This window comes from Brachyhypopomus gauderio, chromosome 16 (genome assembly GCF_052324685.1).
Source record: "Brachyhypopomus gauderio isolate BG-103 chromosome 16, BGAUD_0.2, whole genome shotgun sequence".
NCBI classification, from domain to species: domain Eukaryota; kingdom Metazoa; phylum Chordata; class Actinopteri; order Gymnotiformes; family Hypopomidae; genus Brachyhypopomus; species Brachyhypopomus gauderio.
This window is the reverse complement of record NC_135226.1, coordinates 2507903-2523166: the sequence shown is the minus strand read 5'-3', so window position 1 is coordinate 2523166 and position 15264 is coordinate 2507903. Positions and strand designations below refer to the sequence as shown.

At 45.6% G+C, this 15264-nt stretch overlaps 1 protein-coding gene across 10 annotated transcripts in view; it reads right to left on the bottom strand.

The window, feature by feature from the left end:
* Positions 1 to 15264, bottom strand: part of tenm4 (teneurin transmembrane protein 4) — a 218687-nt gene that overhangs the window by 66143 nt on the left and 137280 nt on the right. For all 10 annotated transcript variants that reach the window (XM_076975784.1, XM_076975783.1, XM_076975786.1 and 7 more), the window contains 2 exons: positions 12753 to 12899; positions 10682 to 10898 (listed from right to left, as the gene is read on the bottom strand). In XM_076975784.1, coding sequence (XP_076831899.1) covers positions 10682 to 10898; positions 12753 to 12899 — 364 coding nt within the window. The remainder of the gene's footprint in view (positions 1 to 10681; positions 10899 to 12752; positions 12900 to 15264) is intronic.

Below are 15264 nucleotides of genomic sequence, written 5' to 3'. Positions count from 1 at the left end.
GGCTGCTGTTCTCCTTCAGCTGAACTTGGCTCAGCTTTGCTTCTTCATAAATAAAGTTAGCGGAGCTCCCTAAAGGTTGCTCGCACTGACCAATCAGAGAGGCCAACAGGTAGAGAGGGGAGGGGCTAGAGGGGCTCTGGCTACCACACCAGGAGCTCACCACACCAGCTGAGAAATACGACATTCAGGAGAGAATAGAGAAAGACGTGGAAGAAGGACAGACGGAGAAAGGGAGGACAGGAGAGATGAAGAGAGAACATAGCAGATCAGAGCAGATCAGAGCAGATCAGAGCAAAGTCCTCATTCTGTCCCAACCATTAGACATCCAGAGGTGCTGACATCAACCACGGCCACCAACCACAGACACCAACCACGGATAATAACAAGTAAAAGAAAGTTCTGTACAGGAGACAGTGGTATTATATAAAGTAGACAGTGGTGTTGTTTTATAAAGGAGACATATAAATGTGACAGTTGATTCTTCAAATCACTTAAATTGTCTAAATACATTTTAGGGTGTCTATTGTACAATTCTGACTCAAGCATACTACATAAAACAATTTGGATTTTTAGAACAAATTTTAGATCTGTCCAAGTAAATTTTCGTCTGTCTGTGTGCAGACAGTATAATGGGTAAATTGTCCTCAGACAAAACTCTTCATCAAATCCTTTGCAAAGCACTTTGAACTGCCTTTGCATAGGAAAGGTATGATATTAATAAACTTGCCTTGTTAAAGTCTTCACCTGCTTTTCCAAAGGCAGCATCTTCCCTAATGCATCATTACGTCAGCCATTTACTTTCAAACCGCATAAAAAGAACAAAGAATAAAAGAATAAAAAGAGCGTGCTCTATGCCTTATTACAGCTGCCACAGCTAACCATAACCCTAACTCAAACAACTAACTCAAACACCTAACCATAACCCTAACTCAAACACCTAACTCAAACACTTAACCATAACCCTAACTTAAACACCTAAGTCAAACACCTAATCATAACCCTAACTCAAACACCTAACAATAACCCTAACTCAAACACCTAACCCTAACTCAAACACCTAACTCAAACACCCAACCATAACCCTAACTCAAACACCTAACCATAACCCTAACTCAAACACCTAACTCAAACACCTCACCATAACCCTCACTCAAACACCTAACCCTAACTCAAACACCTAACCATAACCATAATTCAAATATCTAACCTGAACACTATTCTTAACCCTAACCCTAAAGGCTAACCCTCATTATATTACCACAACCTCCTCTGGCTCACATATCTCCATCTCTATCAAAGAGAAGAACACAAGGATACAGTGCAGAATCCTGCAGGGCTGCTGTGAAGGTGACACCCACGTCTGTGTTTGGACCTGTGTGTCCACGTGGCAACTCAGAACAAACTGCTTAAAATACCGGAATACTGCAGCAGGTCAGAGCTCAGTGAGAGCTGGGGAGTGTACTATGGTTCTGTTGGGGAGTGTACTATGGTTCTGTTGGGGAGTGTACTGGGTTCTGTTGGGGAGTGTACTATGGTTCTGTTGGGGAGTGTACTGGGTTCTGTTGGGGAGTGTACTAGGTTCTGTTGGGGAGTGTACTATGGTTCTGTTGGGAAGTGTACTATGGTTCTGTTGGGGAGTGTACTATGGTTCTGTTGGGGAGTGTACTAGGTTCTGTTGGGGAGTGTACTATGGTTCTGTTGGGGATTGTACTATGGTTCTGTTGGGGAGTGTACTGGGTTCTGTTGGGGAGTGTACTATGGTTCTGTTGGGGATTGTACTATGGTTCTGTTGGGGAGTGTACTATGGTTCTGTTGGGGAGTGTACTAGGTTCTGTTGGGGAGTGTACTATGGTTCTGTTGGGGAGTGTACTGGGTTCTGTTGGGGAGTGTACTATGGTTCTGTTGGGGAGTGTATTGGGGTTCTGTTGGAGAGTGTACTGGGTTCTGTTGGGGAGTGTACTATGGTTCTGTTGGGGAGTGTACTATGGTTCTGTTGGGGAGTGTACTGGGTTCTGTTGGGGAGTGTACTATGGTTCTGTTGGGGATTGTATTGGGGTTCTGTTGGAGAGTGTACTGGGTTCTGTTGGGGAGTGTACTGGGTTCTGTTGGAGAGTGTACTATGGTTCTGTTGGGGATTGTATTGGGGTTCTGTTGGAGAGTGTACTAGGGTTCTGTTGTTTTATCTGAGGTTCTTTTGGGGAGTGTATTGGGTTCTGTTGGGGAGTGTTGGAGCCATATTTGTGAATTGTACATCATGTGGATGGTAACTTATAAAACACATAAATTAGTGGTATACTTACCTGATATGTTTGCATTTTTATACATATTTGTCTGTCTGTCTATTATGAGCTTGTTTGTTGTGAACGTGACCTGCACCTGAAAGACTTTCCTGTTCACTTGCGGACCGACCCCAGACACACCCCCTTCGACGCGCAGGTGTGCGAAACCAGTATTTAATTGTGGCTATCTCATTGTCTGGGGATGGGGATGGCCGTGAGTAGGAAAAAGTTTTCAGACCGCACAATATTGCTGATGTTTTGTAGAAAGAAAACCGGACTAAGGAATTAAAGTTATCTATTTTTATTTCTCTGTCTGTGAGTGCTTACTGGACTGCGTGTCGGGAACAACTTACCACCATCCTCATTGGCGTTAGACAGAAATCGCCATTACAAAGTCTGAAAACTTCCTAACCTGACGGTAAGAAGGATTACTCTGAAATATCTTAGATTACTTCACCCTACTTCGGATACGTTGGATGTTTTCCTGTGGATGCGCAAACAAAAAGGACGAAATGGAAGCGTAAATTAGAAAGGAAAGCAAGCAAGCAAGCAGAGTGTGTGAAAACCGATACCCGAAGGACTTTAAAGGTTGAAAGACCGTAGTGATGGTGGACTGCGTTTAAATCAAATCACAATGTCGGAATGCGAGATGGTACAAGACCCGGCTGAGTTAGTAAAGATCAAGATTGCCTCCCGCCGCGGCAAGTTAAGTGTCTGCACGAAACAAATCAATGAAATTCGGACTTTGTTGGTTCAAAACGGAGAAACGGAACAAGTGGAAGAAAAGGTGACGGCACTGTTGCTAAGTATTAAGTCGTTTAAAACATCACACGGAGAAGTGCAATCATTACTGTTGGAGGATGAAACCGAAAGTGACACGGACTGGTTCAATGGAAAATTGCAGGACATTGAGGATTTCCTTGAAAAAGTGAACATTTGGAGAATGGAACAAAACAAACTGCAGTCAACCGTACAGCCACAGGACAGCGTTTCTAACGTTTCCAGGACTTCTAGGTCTTCGAGGGCCTCGTCTGCAGCGAAGATGGCACTGGCCGAGAAGGCTGCTCTGGAGGCACGGAGTAAAACACTGCCAGCGCTTCAGGCGCTGCAGATGGAGGAGGCAGAGCTCAAGGTAAAGCGTGAGATGGAGGAAATGTCACTGAGATTAAAGCGCGACATGGAAGAAATGGCATTAAAATCCAAACGCGAGAATCTGGAACTACAAGCTCAATTAGACGAGGCAAATGCCAAACTCAAAGCATTGAGCGACGCTGAAGAGCAAGGTAACGCTATGAATGAGTATTATGACTCCCGTATGGAGGAGTCGAGTAAGCCTGCCCTCTCTCCTCTCGACTTTGCACCTGTGGCGGCTGTTCCTAAAACACCACTCCAGCGAGCGGTGCGACATCTACAAAGCAGCACCAGGTGTATCGCGCCGTCCACCACAAACCAGCAGCAACGATGTGGCGGAATCAACACCACTCCAGCCACCGACACAGAGCTGAACAGGCAGAGAGACCTTACAGAAATAATGGTGAGACAGCTAAATCTTTCCGTTTTACCAAAAAGAGATGTGCCTACATTTAGTGGTAATCCCTTGTCATTCCAGCCGTTTATGCTTGCCTTTGAGCATTCTATTGAAAAAAATACTGATGATTGTAAAGACAGATTGTACTTTTTAGAACAGTTCACTGATGGCCCAGCAAAGAATATCGTCAAAAGTTGCATGCATATGGATGCCCTCCAAGGTTATGCCAAGGCAAAAGAGCTCTTGAAAACTCATTTTGGAAATGAAACGAAAATTGCAAATGCATACTTAGACAAGGCTTTTAACTGGGCAACACTAAAAGTTGATGATGGAAAGGCTCTCCTTGAATATGCACTATATTTAAGAGAATGTCTTACTGCCATGCAAAATCTGGACCATTTGGATGAACTGAATGTAACATCTAATCTTAAACTGCTCATCTCCAAATTACCCTACAAACTCCGTGAACGCTGGCGAACCACAGTGTATGAAAAATCCCAACAAAACAACACGCGGATTAAGTTTGTTCATCTTGTGGAGTTCATAGAACGCCAGTCTACCATCTTACTCCATCCAGTGTTTGGTGACATCAGAGATAACCCAATCAGCAAGCCCATCTCTAGAGCCAAGCCTAGTGCAAAGTCTCAAAAGAGTGGAAGCAGCTTTGTGACCTCTGTCACCTTGTCTAACCCTCAGTTAACAGCACAAACAGCTAAGACGCAGCAAACCAACAAGTACGTTCCAGCGTCAATGACATGCAGTTGCTGTTCAGATAGGCACGACATCACTGACTGTAAACAATTTAAATCACAGACACATGATGAGAAGGTAGAATATCTGAGAAGAAATGGCTACTGTTTTGGGTGTCTAAAAAAAGGACATCTTAGCAGGAACTGCCTCAATAGGGCCATTTGTGAGCTGTGCAAGCGTAAACATCATACCTTACTGCACATTAACTGTGAGGATACTGTTAAAACTCAGGCGCCTGTTAATAGCGCACTCATCTCAGCAAGTCATGTCACAGGGGCCAGTCACTGTGCATTGGCCATTGTGCCAGTCATCATTGAGTCACCCAAAAGCTCCAGATCCATAATGACCTACGCATTCCTCGACCCGGGCAGCTCAGCAACTTTCTGCTCTGACAAGCTCATGCACCAGCTTAACGTCAGCGGACGCAGGACTGAGGTGGCCCTGAGAACGATGGGACAGGAGCAAATGGTGAGATGCTATGAGCTCAAAGGTCTTAAAGTTGGCAACATTGATGGCAGTGTGTTCCTTCAGTTACCCACTGTATACACACAAGCCAAAATCCCAGTGTCAAAGGATCACTTGGTTACAGCAAATGACATCAAAAGATGGCCGTACCTCAGTGGCATAACCCTGGACAGCATTGATGCTGATATAGAGCTACTGATCGGCATGGACGTACCGAAGGCGATGGAACCATGGGATGTCTTAAATAGCCAAAATGATGGACCATATGCAGTCAGGACATTATTTGGATGGGTGGTCAATGGTCCACTCAATTCCTGCTCTGCTATGGAAAGAGGTGACAAGGGACCTGCAACAGTCAACCGAATCACATTGGAGAACATAAGAGAGACGCTTATTAGACAATACAACCATGATTTCCCTGAAAAGGAATGTGAAGAGGAAACTGAGATGTCCGTTGAGGATAAAAAATTCATGGATGTGACGACAAGGTCAGTCGTGCTTAGAAATGGTCGCTATCACTTACCTTTACCTTTTCGCAATGAAGCTGTAAATATGCCAGACAACCAGCAGATGGCAGTACAACGTACAGTGGGTCTAGCTAGAAAATTTAAGAAAGATTCTGCTTTCGCTAGTGAGTACACCACATTTATGGAAGACGTGCTCAGCAAGGGTTATGCAGAAAAGGTGCCTACATGCCAGCTGCAAAGGAATGATGGAATGGTCTGGTATATACCTCATCACGCAGTCTACCACAAGCAGAAAGGTAAGTTGAGAGTTGTATTCGACTGCTCTGCATCTTATAAGGGCAAATCACTGAACACAGAACTTCTCCAGGGTCCGGACCTGGCGAATCCACTGTTGGGTGTTCTTCTGAGATTTAGAGAAGAAAGAATTGCTGTAATGGCCGACATCGAGGCGATGTACTATCAAGTATGTGTTCATGAACATCACCGTGACTTCCTCCGATTCCTCTGGTGGCCACAGGGGGATACGAGCAAGCCATTGGAAGCGTACAGGATGAAGGTTCATCTTTTCGGTGCTGTGTCATCTCCAAGCATCGCCAATTATGCCCTGAAACAAACAGGAGTTGACAACTCGGAGCAGTTTAGTGCAACAACTCTGGACACCATCAAACATAGTTTTTATGTAGATGACTGCCTTCGGTCTGTGGCTTCTGTGAAAGAGGCTATCCAGCTTACGCACGACCTTAGGGAAGCATGCGCCCAAGGAGGATTTACCCTAAACAAGTGGGTAAGTAACAGCTGTGAGGTCCTTGCTACAATACCCGAAAGTCACAGAGCCACGCTTGTGAAACAACTTGACCTGGACAGAGAAAAACCACCCCTTGAGAGGGCCTTAGGAATCCAGTGGAATATCCAGAAAGACACACTCACCTTCAAGGTTGCCGACAAGAGCACATCACTCACTAGGCGAGCCATCCTTTCAGTCGTGAGTTCCATCTATGACCCATTGGGTTTCCTATGCCCTTTCATTCTCAAGGCCAAGCAAATCCTGCAAAAACTGTGCATTGATAATCATGGATGGGATGAACACATTCCAAAAGAACTCTACAAGCCATGGCAAAGATGGATGACAGAACTGAAACAGCTGGACAGATTTGAAGTGGACAGGTGCATAAAACCTGAGGGTTTCGGCCCGGTGAAGATTGTTCGGCTGCATCATTTCTGTGATGCCAGTGAATCCGGCTATGGAACGGTGACCTACCTTAGTCTTAAGAACAGCAGTGGAGACATTCACATTGCCTTTATTATGGCGAAATCAAGAGTAGCACCTCTGAAGCAGATGACTATTCCCAGGTTGGAGCTTGCTGCTGCCACACTGGCTGTGAAAGTCGACAAAATGCTCCAGAAAGAGCTACACATGGATCTTCAGAAGTCCACTTTCTGGACAGACAGCACAACTGTGCTGAAATACATTCACAACGAAACCCAAAGGTTCCGCACCTATGTTGCTAACCGCATTGCAATAATCCACGGCCTCTCGCAAGCACACCAGTGGAGGTATATCTGCTCGAAAGACAATCCGGCAGATGATGCCTCACGTGGACTCTATATTGAACCACTCTTGGCATCCAACAGATGGCTCCACGGTCCTCCCTTGCTTAAAAGAGGGGAATCGGATTGGCCTGATATGCCAGAAGATCTGAACTACATACCCAGCTGTGATGTAGAGGTAAAACATGCCATTACTGTCAATTGTGTGAAGATGGAGATTAATGCAACTTCATCCCTGATTCAGTACTTCTCCTCTTGGAGGAAACTACTTAGAGCTGTTGCCTGGTTGCTGAAGCTCAAACGCATCCTTCTGCATCGAAGTCGAAAGGACAGAGACAAAGTGACATCCACATGCCAAGGTGAGCAAGAGCAAAAATGCTTAACTGTGGATGATTTGGACGAAGCAGAAAAGGCAATCATTTGTTATGAACAGCACTGCCACCTGGATTCAGAATTGACATTGATGAAAATGAACAAACCAGTGAAATCTGATAGCCTTGTATTCAGACTGGATCCATTCATTGACGACGGCATCATGAGGGTTGGAGGACGGATAGGTAAAGCACCAGTATCCGTAAACACAAAGAATCCAATCATACTCCCCAAGTCATCACATATATCCAAGTTGATCCTGAGGGATATTCATCAGCAAAATGGACATTCAGGAAGAAATCACATGCTATCAAAACTTAGACAAAAATTCTGGCTCCCTTCGGCTAACTCTTGTGCTAGACACATTGTTAGATCTTGTGTGTTTTGCAGACGGATGCAGGCCAGACCTGGAATGCAGAAAATGGCGGAATTACCACAGGATCGGGTTACTCCCAATTTGCCACCATTTTCCCATGTGGGGATTGACTTCTTTGGTCCAGTGGAGGCCAAGAGTGGTCGCTCACGGGTAAAGCGCTGGGGAGTACTCTTCACCTGTCTGGTAAGCCGGGCAATCCATCTAGAAGTAGCATGGAGTCTGGATACCAGTGCTTGCATCAATGCCATCCGGCGGTTCCTGTGTCGGAGAGGTCAGGTGCTTACCATCAGAACAGACTGTGGCACCAACTTCACCTCCGCACAGAAGGAACTGGAAATGGCGTGGAATCAGCTGGATAAAGAAAAGATTCAGGAATTCCTGCTAAACAACCATGTCAAGTGGCTGTTCAATCCACCATATGCAGCTCATTTCGGAGGAGCATGGGAAAGACTTATCCGCCTGGTTAAGAAGACACTTCTCTCGATTGTACGACAACAAACACTGGACGACGAAATGCTGCAAACAGCCTTTTGTGAGATTGAATGCATTCTCAACGACCGACCGCTTACTACAACCTCTAGTGACCCAAATGATCTCGCACCCTTGACACCAAACCACCTACTGCAGTTGAAGAGTGAACCGTTGCCACCTCCTGGTCTCTTTAGCAAAAATGATGCGTACAGCAGGAAACGGTGGAAATATGTCCAATACCTAGCAGATCAGTTCTGGCAAAGGTGGACTATGGAATACCTTCCACTAATGCAAGAACGACAGAAGTGGCTCCACACTGAAAGGAATTTCAAAATCAATGACATTGTGGTGCTTGTAGATCCAGCAGCACCTAGGAATTCTTGGCCCCTGGGTAGGGTGGTTAAGACCCTGCCTGGCCCCAAAGGTCTTGTGCGAAGCGTGTTGGTACAAACAAAGACCAATGTGCTGCAGAGACCTATCAGTAAGCTTTGCTTGCTTCTTGAAGGCGATGAAGCACCTTCAGAGAAGCTCTGATTGCACACTTACAGTACTGACAAATCCATATATTCCTGTGCGTGCTCTCACACCAGTCCATACACTTACACGGACTTTTACAGGTGGCGCTACATGTTCATTGGACTGGATCAGTTACCTTTTTTAACTTTACTAAAATAAAAAACAAAAAAAAGGGGGGGGGGGGGGGCGAATGGAAACGAAATGTGAGACTAGCATTTCATTTGGTGTTTCTAGGTTTTTATGGTTACCTTTGTGTGTGGGCTAATGTATGTGTATTAAGGTTTTGGAACACCTGTAGTGCATAGCCTTTATTGAGTACGTATGGCTCCCTTTTATTATGGTTTAAAATTGTCCTGCAGTAACAGTGACAATTAGGGGCCAGTGTGTTGGAGCCATATTTGTGAATTGTACATCATGTGGATGGTAACTTATAAAACACATAAATTAGTGGTATACTTACCTGATATGTTTGCATTTTTATACATATTTGTCTGTCTGTCTATTATGAGCTTGTTTGTTGTGAATGTGACCTGCACCTGAAAGACTTTCCTGTTCACTTGCGGACCGACCCCAGACACACCCCCTTCGACGCGCAGGTGTGCGAAACCAGTATTTAATTGTGGCTATCTCATTGTCTGGGGATGGGGATGGCCGTGAGTAGGAAAAAGTTTTCAGACCGCACAATATTGCTGATGTTTTGTAGAAAGAAAACCGGACTAAGGAATTAAAGTTATCTATTTTTATTTCTCTGTCTGTGAGTGCTTACTGGACTGCGTGTCGGGAACAACTTACCACCATCCTCATTGGCGTTAGACAGAAATCGCCATTACAGGGAGTGTACTGGGTTCTGGGTGGCACAGTCATTTTCACAAAGAGTGGCCCTGCTGCTCTTGAACGGTGGTATATATGTGTGAGATGCTGCAGGATCAGGGCCTGATCAGGGGACGACTTCACGCTGCCCTCCACACACACTCAACCACAGATCCAGAGCCTCACCAAAGGTCCCACATCTGTCAGCGAATAGTCATGATGAATAATATATAACGGCTGGTATTTTTAGGTGAATTGAGGTCCTCTGGTTCATAGCTGTGTCTCCAACTTTATTTATTTATAAAGTTAGAGACAGAGGATCGGTTGGACGTTTCTCCCAGGATAATGAAGTCGGGAGTGAGAAACACTGAGGACTACTTTGTGAATGTCACAGAAATGTCACCTGGTGTTAGGTGTTCGGGTCAGAGCCCACTGACATGCACCAAAGGCTCCGGGTGTTGAGGTTCAGGGCAAGGACAGTACATGCAGATGTAGACACACTATGGAAGCTGAAGGGTTCGGGTTCAGGTCAGGGTGAAGGTCTTATGGAAGTGCACATTATTACAGTGCAGAGAGTGCAGGCCCAGCTAGACCACACTACGATCACACACATCACACACATAAACACACGCATGTGCACACAGACACACACACACATGCATGCATGTACATGGACACACACGCAAGCACACACACACACACGCTTGGGGGGTGGCGGTGTATGATTGACATATCGGTATCAAATTACATGTGTACTGGACATCACATCTTGTAGTGCTTCAATACTGAATAGAGGATGATTCCATATTTTACAGGACGGAAGGCAAGCAAAGTGTTTTGTGCTGCTTTCAATTAACAGCAAATAGTAGCGAATAGGAGGACGAATCACCAGCAGGACACACCAGTCTGATCTAACAACCTCACTTGAGTTTAAAGAAGACAAAAAAGACAAAGGTCATAGGTCAAACGACAGCGACACTTCATCCTCTATCACCATCACACGTGTGATTCACACGTTGGTCACTTCTCTTCATGGCAGAGCGATTCACACGTGTCAGGACATGTTGTGGCAGGTTTTGCTGCTGGGGCTGTCACTCACCTGTCCTGGAAGGGGCTCCCTGCAGGGACGATGTGGGTGCTGTCCCGGCCCACCAGGAAGCGGACACGCTGGTAGAAGGACATCAGGCCACTGGGGCTGGAGGAGAGCTGGGTGTCCTGGATGACGTGGAGAGGGTCGGGAGAGCCCACACACAGAGAGGTGGTGTGGCAGGTCGCCTGCAGGCAGCAGTCTGGGTCCATGCAGTCCAACAGTCCGTCTAGAACAGTAAGAGCAGCATGGACCACGTTCAGGAAGCAGCACCTCTGTGGCAGCGATACCGCATCAGACTTCCACTGACCGCAAATAGAGGCTGTTGCACGCGGACGTTTTTTCTACAGAAGCAGCCATTTGACACCGCGAACAATGTCACCTTCCTCTACCTGCTGTTTCTCAGAAGCGTGTGAGGTGGGCCAGGATAATCTCCCCTACAGTTAAGCTTTCTCAGGACACCCTCTCTCCCCCTCCACCAGTGTTACACCCTAGTCCTGTAATTCAGCTCAAATAATTCAGGCCAGGAGAGAGAGACTTCACAGCGGGAAGTGGGTCTTCTTACTGTCTCTCTCTCTTCCTTAGGAACCTCTTCATACAGATTGCCATGGAGACTGAAATAATGTCATCTTTTGGCTCTTTGATTCCCATCTTTGCTACTTCAGATCCACCAGCACTTCCACAATCCTCAGACTGCTGTTGTACTAACCCTCTGAGTCATGGGGAGATGGTCCTTCAGTTCCCTGCTGTTCTAGCACATCTCATGCTTTAGGAACATTTCATGGACCAGGATCCTGCTACAAACAGACAGCTTTAGAATAGCTGCATTAAGGCTTTGACAATGTGTGTGAGACAGACGCTAACATGTACGTGAGCGCGAAGGCGTGTGTGTATGTGTGAATGCTAGCCTGTACGTAAGCGCTAGCAAGATTATCAGCATTTGTATGTGTGCGTTGTGTGTGGGTGTGTGTGTGTGGGGGGGATGATATGTGTGTGAGAACTAGCCTGATTATCAGCATGCATGTGAATGCTAAGGTGTGTGAGCGCTAACGTGTGAATGTGTGTGTGTGTGTGTGTGTATGTGTGTGAATGATAGCGTGTGTGTGAGAACTAGCATGTGAATCAGCATGAATGTGAGCCCTATGTGTGTCAGTGCTAGAGTGTGTGATAGTGTGTGTGTGTGTGTGTGTGTGTGTGTGTGTGTGTGTGTGTGTGTGTGTGTGTGTGTGTTAATGCTAATGTATTAATGCTAATGTACGTGTGGTGCAGAGCGGAGAATATGTGCACAATACTGGCCTCTGACTCTGGGGGATTCATCTGATATACCATTTATTTAGCGCCTCAAATCCCTCAGAAACAAACATACACTGCCAATGTGATCAGTCAGCACTTTCAAAATTCATAGATTACACCAGCCAATTAAAGCCAAATATCCCTAACTTTTTGTGAGTACTGTATATATATAAGCTCTGGAAAAACCACTGCAAAAATTCATTTTCTCTTATTTTCTAATATTTTTTTCATAAACTACTGACAATATTTTTCACTAATTCCAAAATCAAACTGGACACAAAAAATAAAGGAACATGGGCTGGTTAATTAATGATGCACACCTGTGTGGGACCTCAACACACACTGGAAAGGAATGAGAATCCAAGTTGAGAAGATATTTTGGAGTGGTCTGTTAATTTTTTTGTAGCATTCTATAATGTTATTTTTAAGGTAAAATATCACTGGGTAAGAAAAAGCTATCAAACGTTTAGAGTGTAGAACGTGTTTCAGGTTCCCAGGACGACTCGTCATCTCAGTCACCCTGCGTCCGTGTTGAGGTGGTGTTTACCTGCGGTTGTGTTGAGGTGGTGTTTACCTGCGGTTGTGTTGAGGTGGTGTTTACCTGCGGTTGTGTTGAGGTGGTGTTTACCTGCGTCCGTGTTGAGGTGGTGTTTACCTGCGTCTGTGTTGAGGTGGTGTTTACCTGCGGTTGTGTTGAGGTGGTGTTTACCTGCGGTTGTGTTGAGGTGGTGTTTACCTGCGGTTGTGTTGAGGTGGTGTTTACCTGCGTCTGTGTTGAGGTGGTGTTTACCTGCGTCGTTGTCTTTGGTGTCACTGCATGCCGTCTCCATGGAGGTGTCACAGCCTGGTCCTCGCCAACCCAACTGGCACACACAGTACCAGCCGTTACTACCCAGGGTGCACCTGCCGTTGCCGTTACACAGACCGGGACAACCCTCTGTGCACACACAAGCAGAACACTCATGTTAGTTGGAATGAACTCAGGGCTCAAAACAAACTCCAGACCTTCATTAAACTCATGACTCCAATGGAGGCTAAAGAGGAAAAAAGAAAGATGTGGATATTCAGATTGTTGATCTATTTGAGATTTTATCTTGGATTGAATGCAGAAGAAACAGAGTATGTGTATAATACTGGCCTCGGATTAATCTGATATACCATTAATTTAGCTTCTCATAGCCCTCAGAAACAAACACACACTGCAAATTATTTCAAAGTCAGCACTTTCATTAGTACTGCAAAGTGGATCCACCACTCAGCTCTTAGGATAAGAGAGAGGATGAGTATGAGAGAGAGAGGATGAATATGAGAGAGAGAAAGGATGAGTATGAGAGAGAGAGGATGAGTATGACAGAGAGGGAGGAGGACTAGGAGGCAGAGAGAGATGATGAGGATGAGTATGAGAGAGAGAAGGATGAAAAGAAGTATAAGATAGTGAAAGGGGGAGTAAGAGATACTAGGCAGTGATGGACACCACTGAGATGTAAAAGTAGATCACCTTAAAGTCATAACTTAGCTTTGATATGATATATAAACCACTATACACCAGTTTTTATTTAGGTTAGGGTCAGGGCTAGAGCTAGAGGTAAGGTTGGGGCTATGGTCCATGTTAGGGATAGGGTTGGGTCGGGGTTAGGGCTAAGGCTAGGGCTAGGGCTAGGGTCAGGGCTAGGGTCAGGGATAGGGTCAGGGAAAGCAGCTGCATACACAAAGGAGGTGATGTGACCCTGAGGGCTGATGGACTCAGCCCTCACCTGCCGCTAAGCTTCCTCAGGTCTGTACCCATATTCCATGTTTTTCCCCCTCCATCCCTGCCTGAAAGATAAGAGGAAAAGCACCAGAAACACCGGAATCCTCATTCGTTCAGGCGTGAGGAGCAGATCCACCAGCCCCTCTGTTATGAGCAGAATCACATCACCACATCACAGCCCACGAGACACAGAGAATGATAGAGAACAACATGACTGGATGTTTTATGGAGAAAATGGGGAATGGGCGTCTCGAACGAGGAGGACAATAGAGATAGCACAGGCAGCCATGGTGCGGGTTGGGAGGCATGAGTGTTGGGTGACATGAGTGTTGGGTGACATGAGTGTTGGGTGATATAAGTGTTGGGTAACCACTCTAGGGGGAAGACATGACATGGGATGATCGACTGTAATACAAGAACCAAGGACTGAAGAACATTACAAGAAGCTTCCCATGTTCTGATATGGTGCACATTCAAAAGAAGATAAAAAATATCAACTGTTTTCTTAGAAGGTTTTCATAGAAAGGATGTTGCTATATATATTTATAAACCTACTTTCCATGAGCTAGCCAGACAGACGGCTCTATTGAGCTCTGTGCAGCTCTATTCAGATCTGTTCAGCTAAGTGCAGCACTACGCAGGTCTATTCAGCTCTCTGCAGCTCTGTGCAGCTCTCTGCAGCTCTATTCAGCTCTGTGCAGCTCTCTGCATCTCTGTGCAGCTCTATTCAGCTCTGTGCTGTGGTGTGCAGCCTCTCTGAGACAGCTGGTTGGGCTCTTGTGAAAGCACATTATGGGGAGAGAGACACACAGGTGGGTCGGCTCTGGCACAGGCTCAGTGTAATTGGTCGCTCTTTGAGAGAAGACTGCTGTAGAGGTGCAGTCATACTGAAGGCCCTTCAGGACCAAGCACGTCTGCAAAATGGCTTGACCAATTGCCCGTGTTCCTGCTAGCTAGGCTGTCTGAAGATGAAGAAGATGAAGAAGTGTGGAAAAAAGCAAGGAGAGGAAGAAAGATGGAGAGTGTAGATGAGACAGAGAGGGGTGGAGACACGGGGGTAGATGGGGGAGAGAGAGAAAGAGACAGAGCAGAGGGAGAGAGAGAGTGTGAACGTGGGAGAGAATGTGTAGGTGGAGGAGCGTGAGGCAAGGAAGGAGAGGGAGGTAGAAGGTGTGTGTGAATGTAGGAGGTGTGTGTGAAGCAGTGGGGAACCGTCAGGGCCCTCTATGCCCTCTCAGAGGGCCTAAAATATTCTTAAAACATAAAAATATATAATTTATCCAATTTTTTTTTCTACTTACAGTTTGACAATCGACATCTAAACAATTACAGAAATATAAGCAAATAAATTATTCAACCGTGTCTATTCAATCTGTGTTGGAAGGTGAGGGGTTAAGTGGAAGCCTGTGAGCCTGTGTCTCCCTAGTACAGATATTATTGTTTATTGCGTTTCTAAAGCTGTACTGTCGTCTCAGTTTTTTTACTAATTTATTTATTGCAGTTAATTAGGAAAGGAAACAAATTTTTTTCGGGGGGGGTGGGAGCGAGCCCA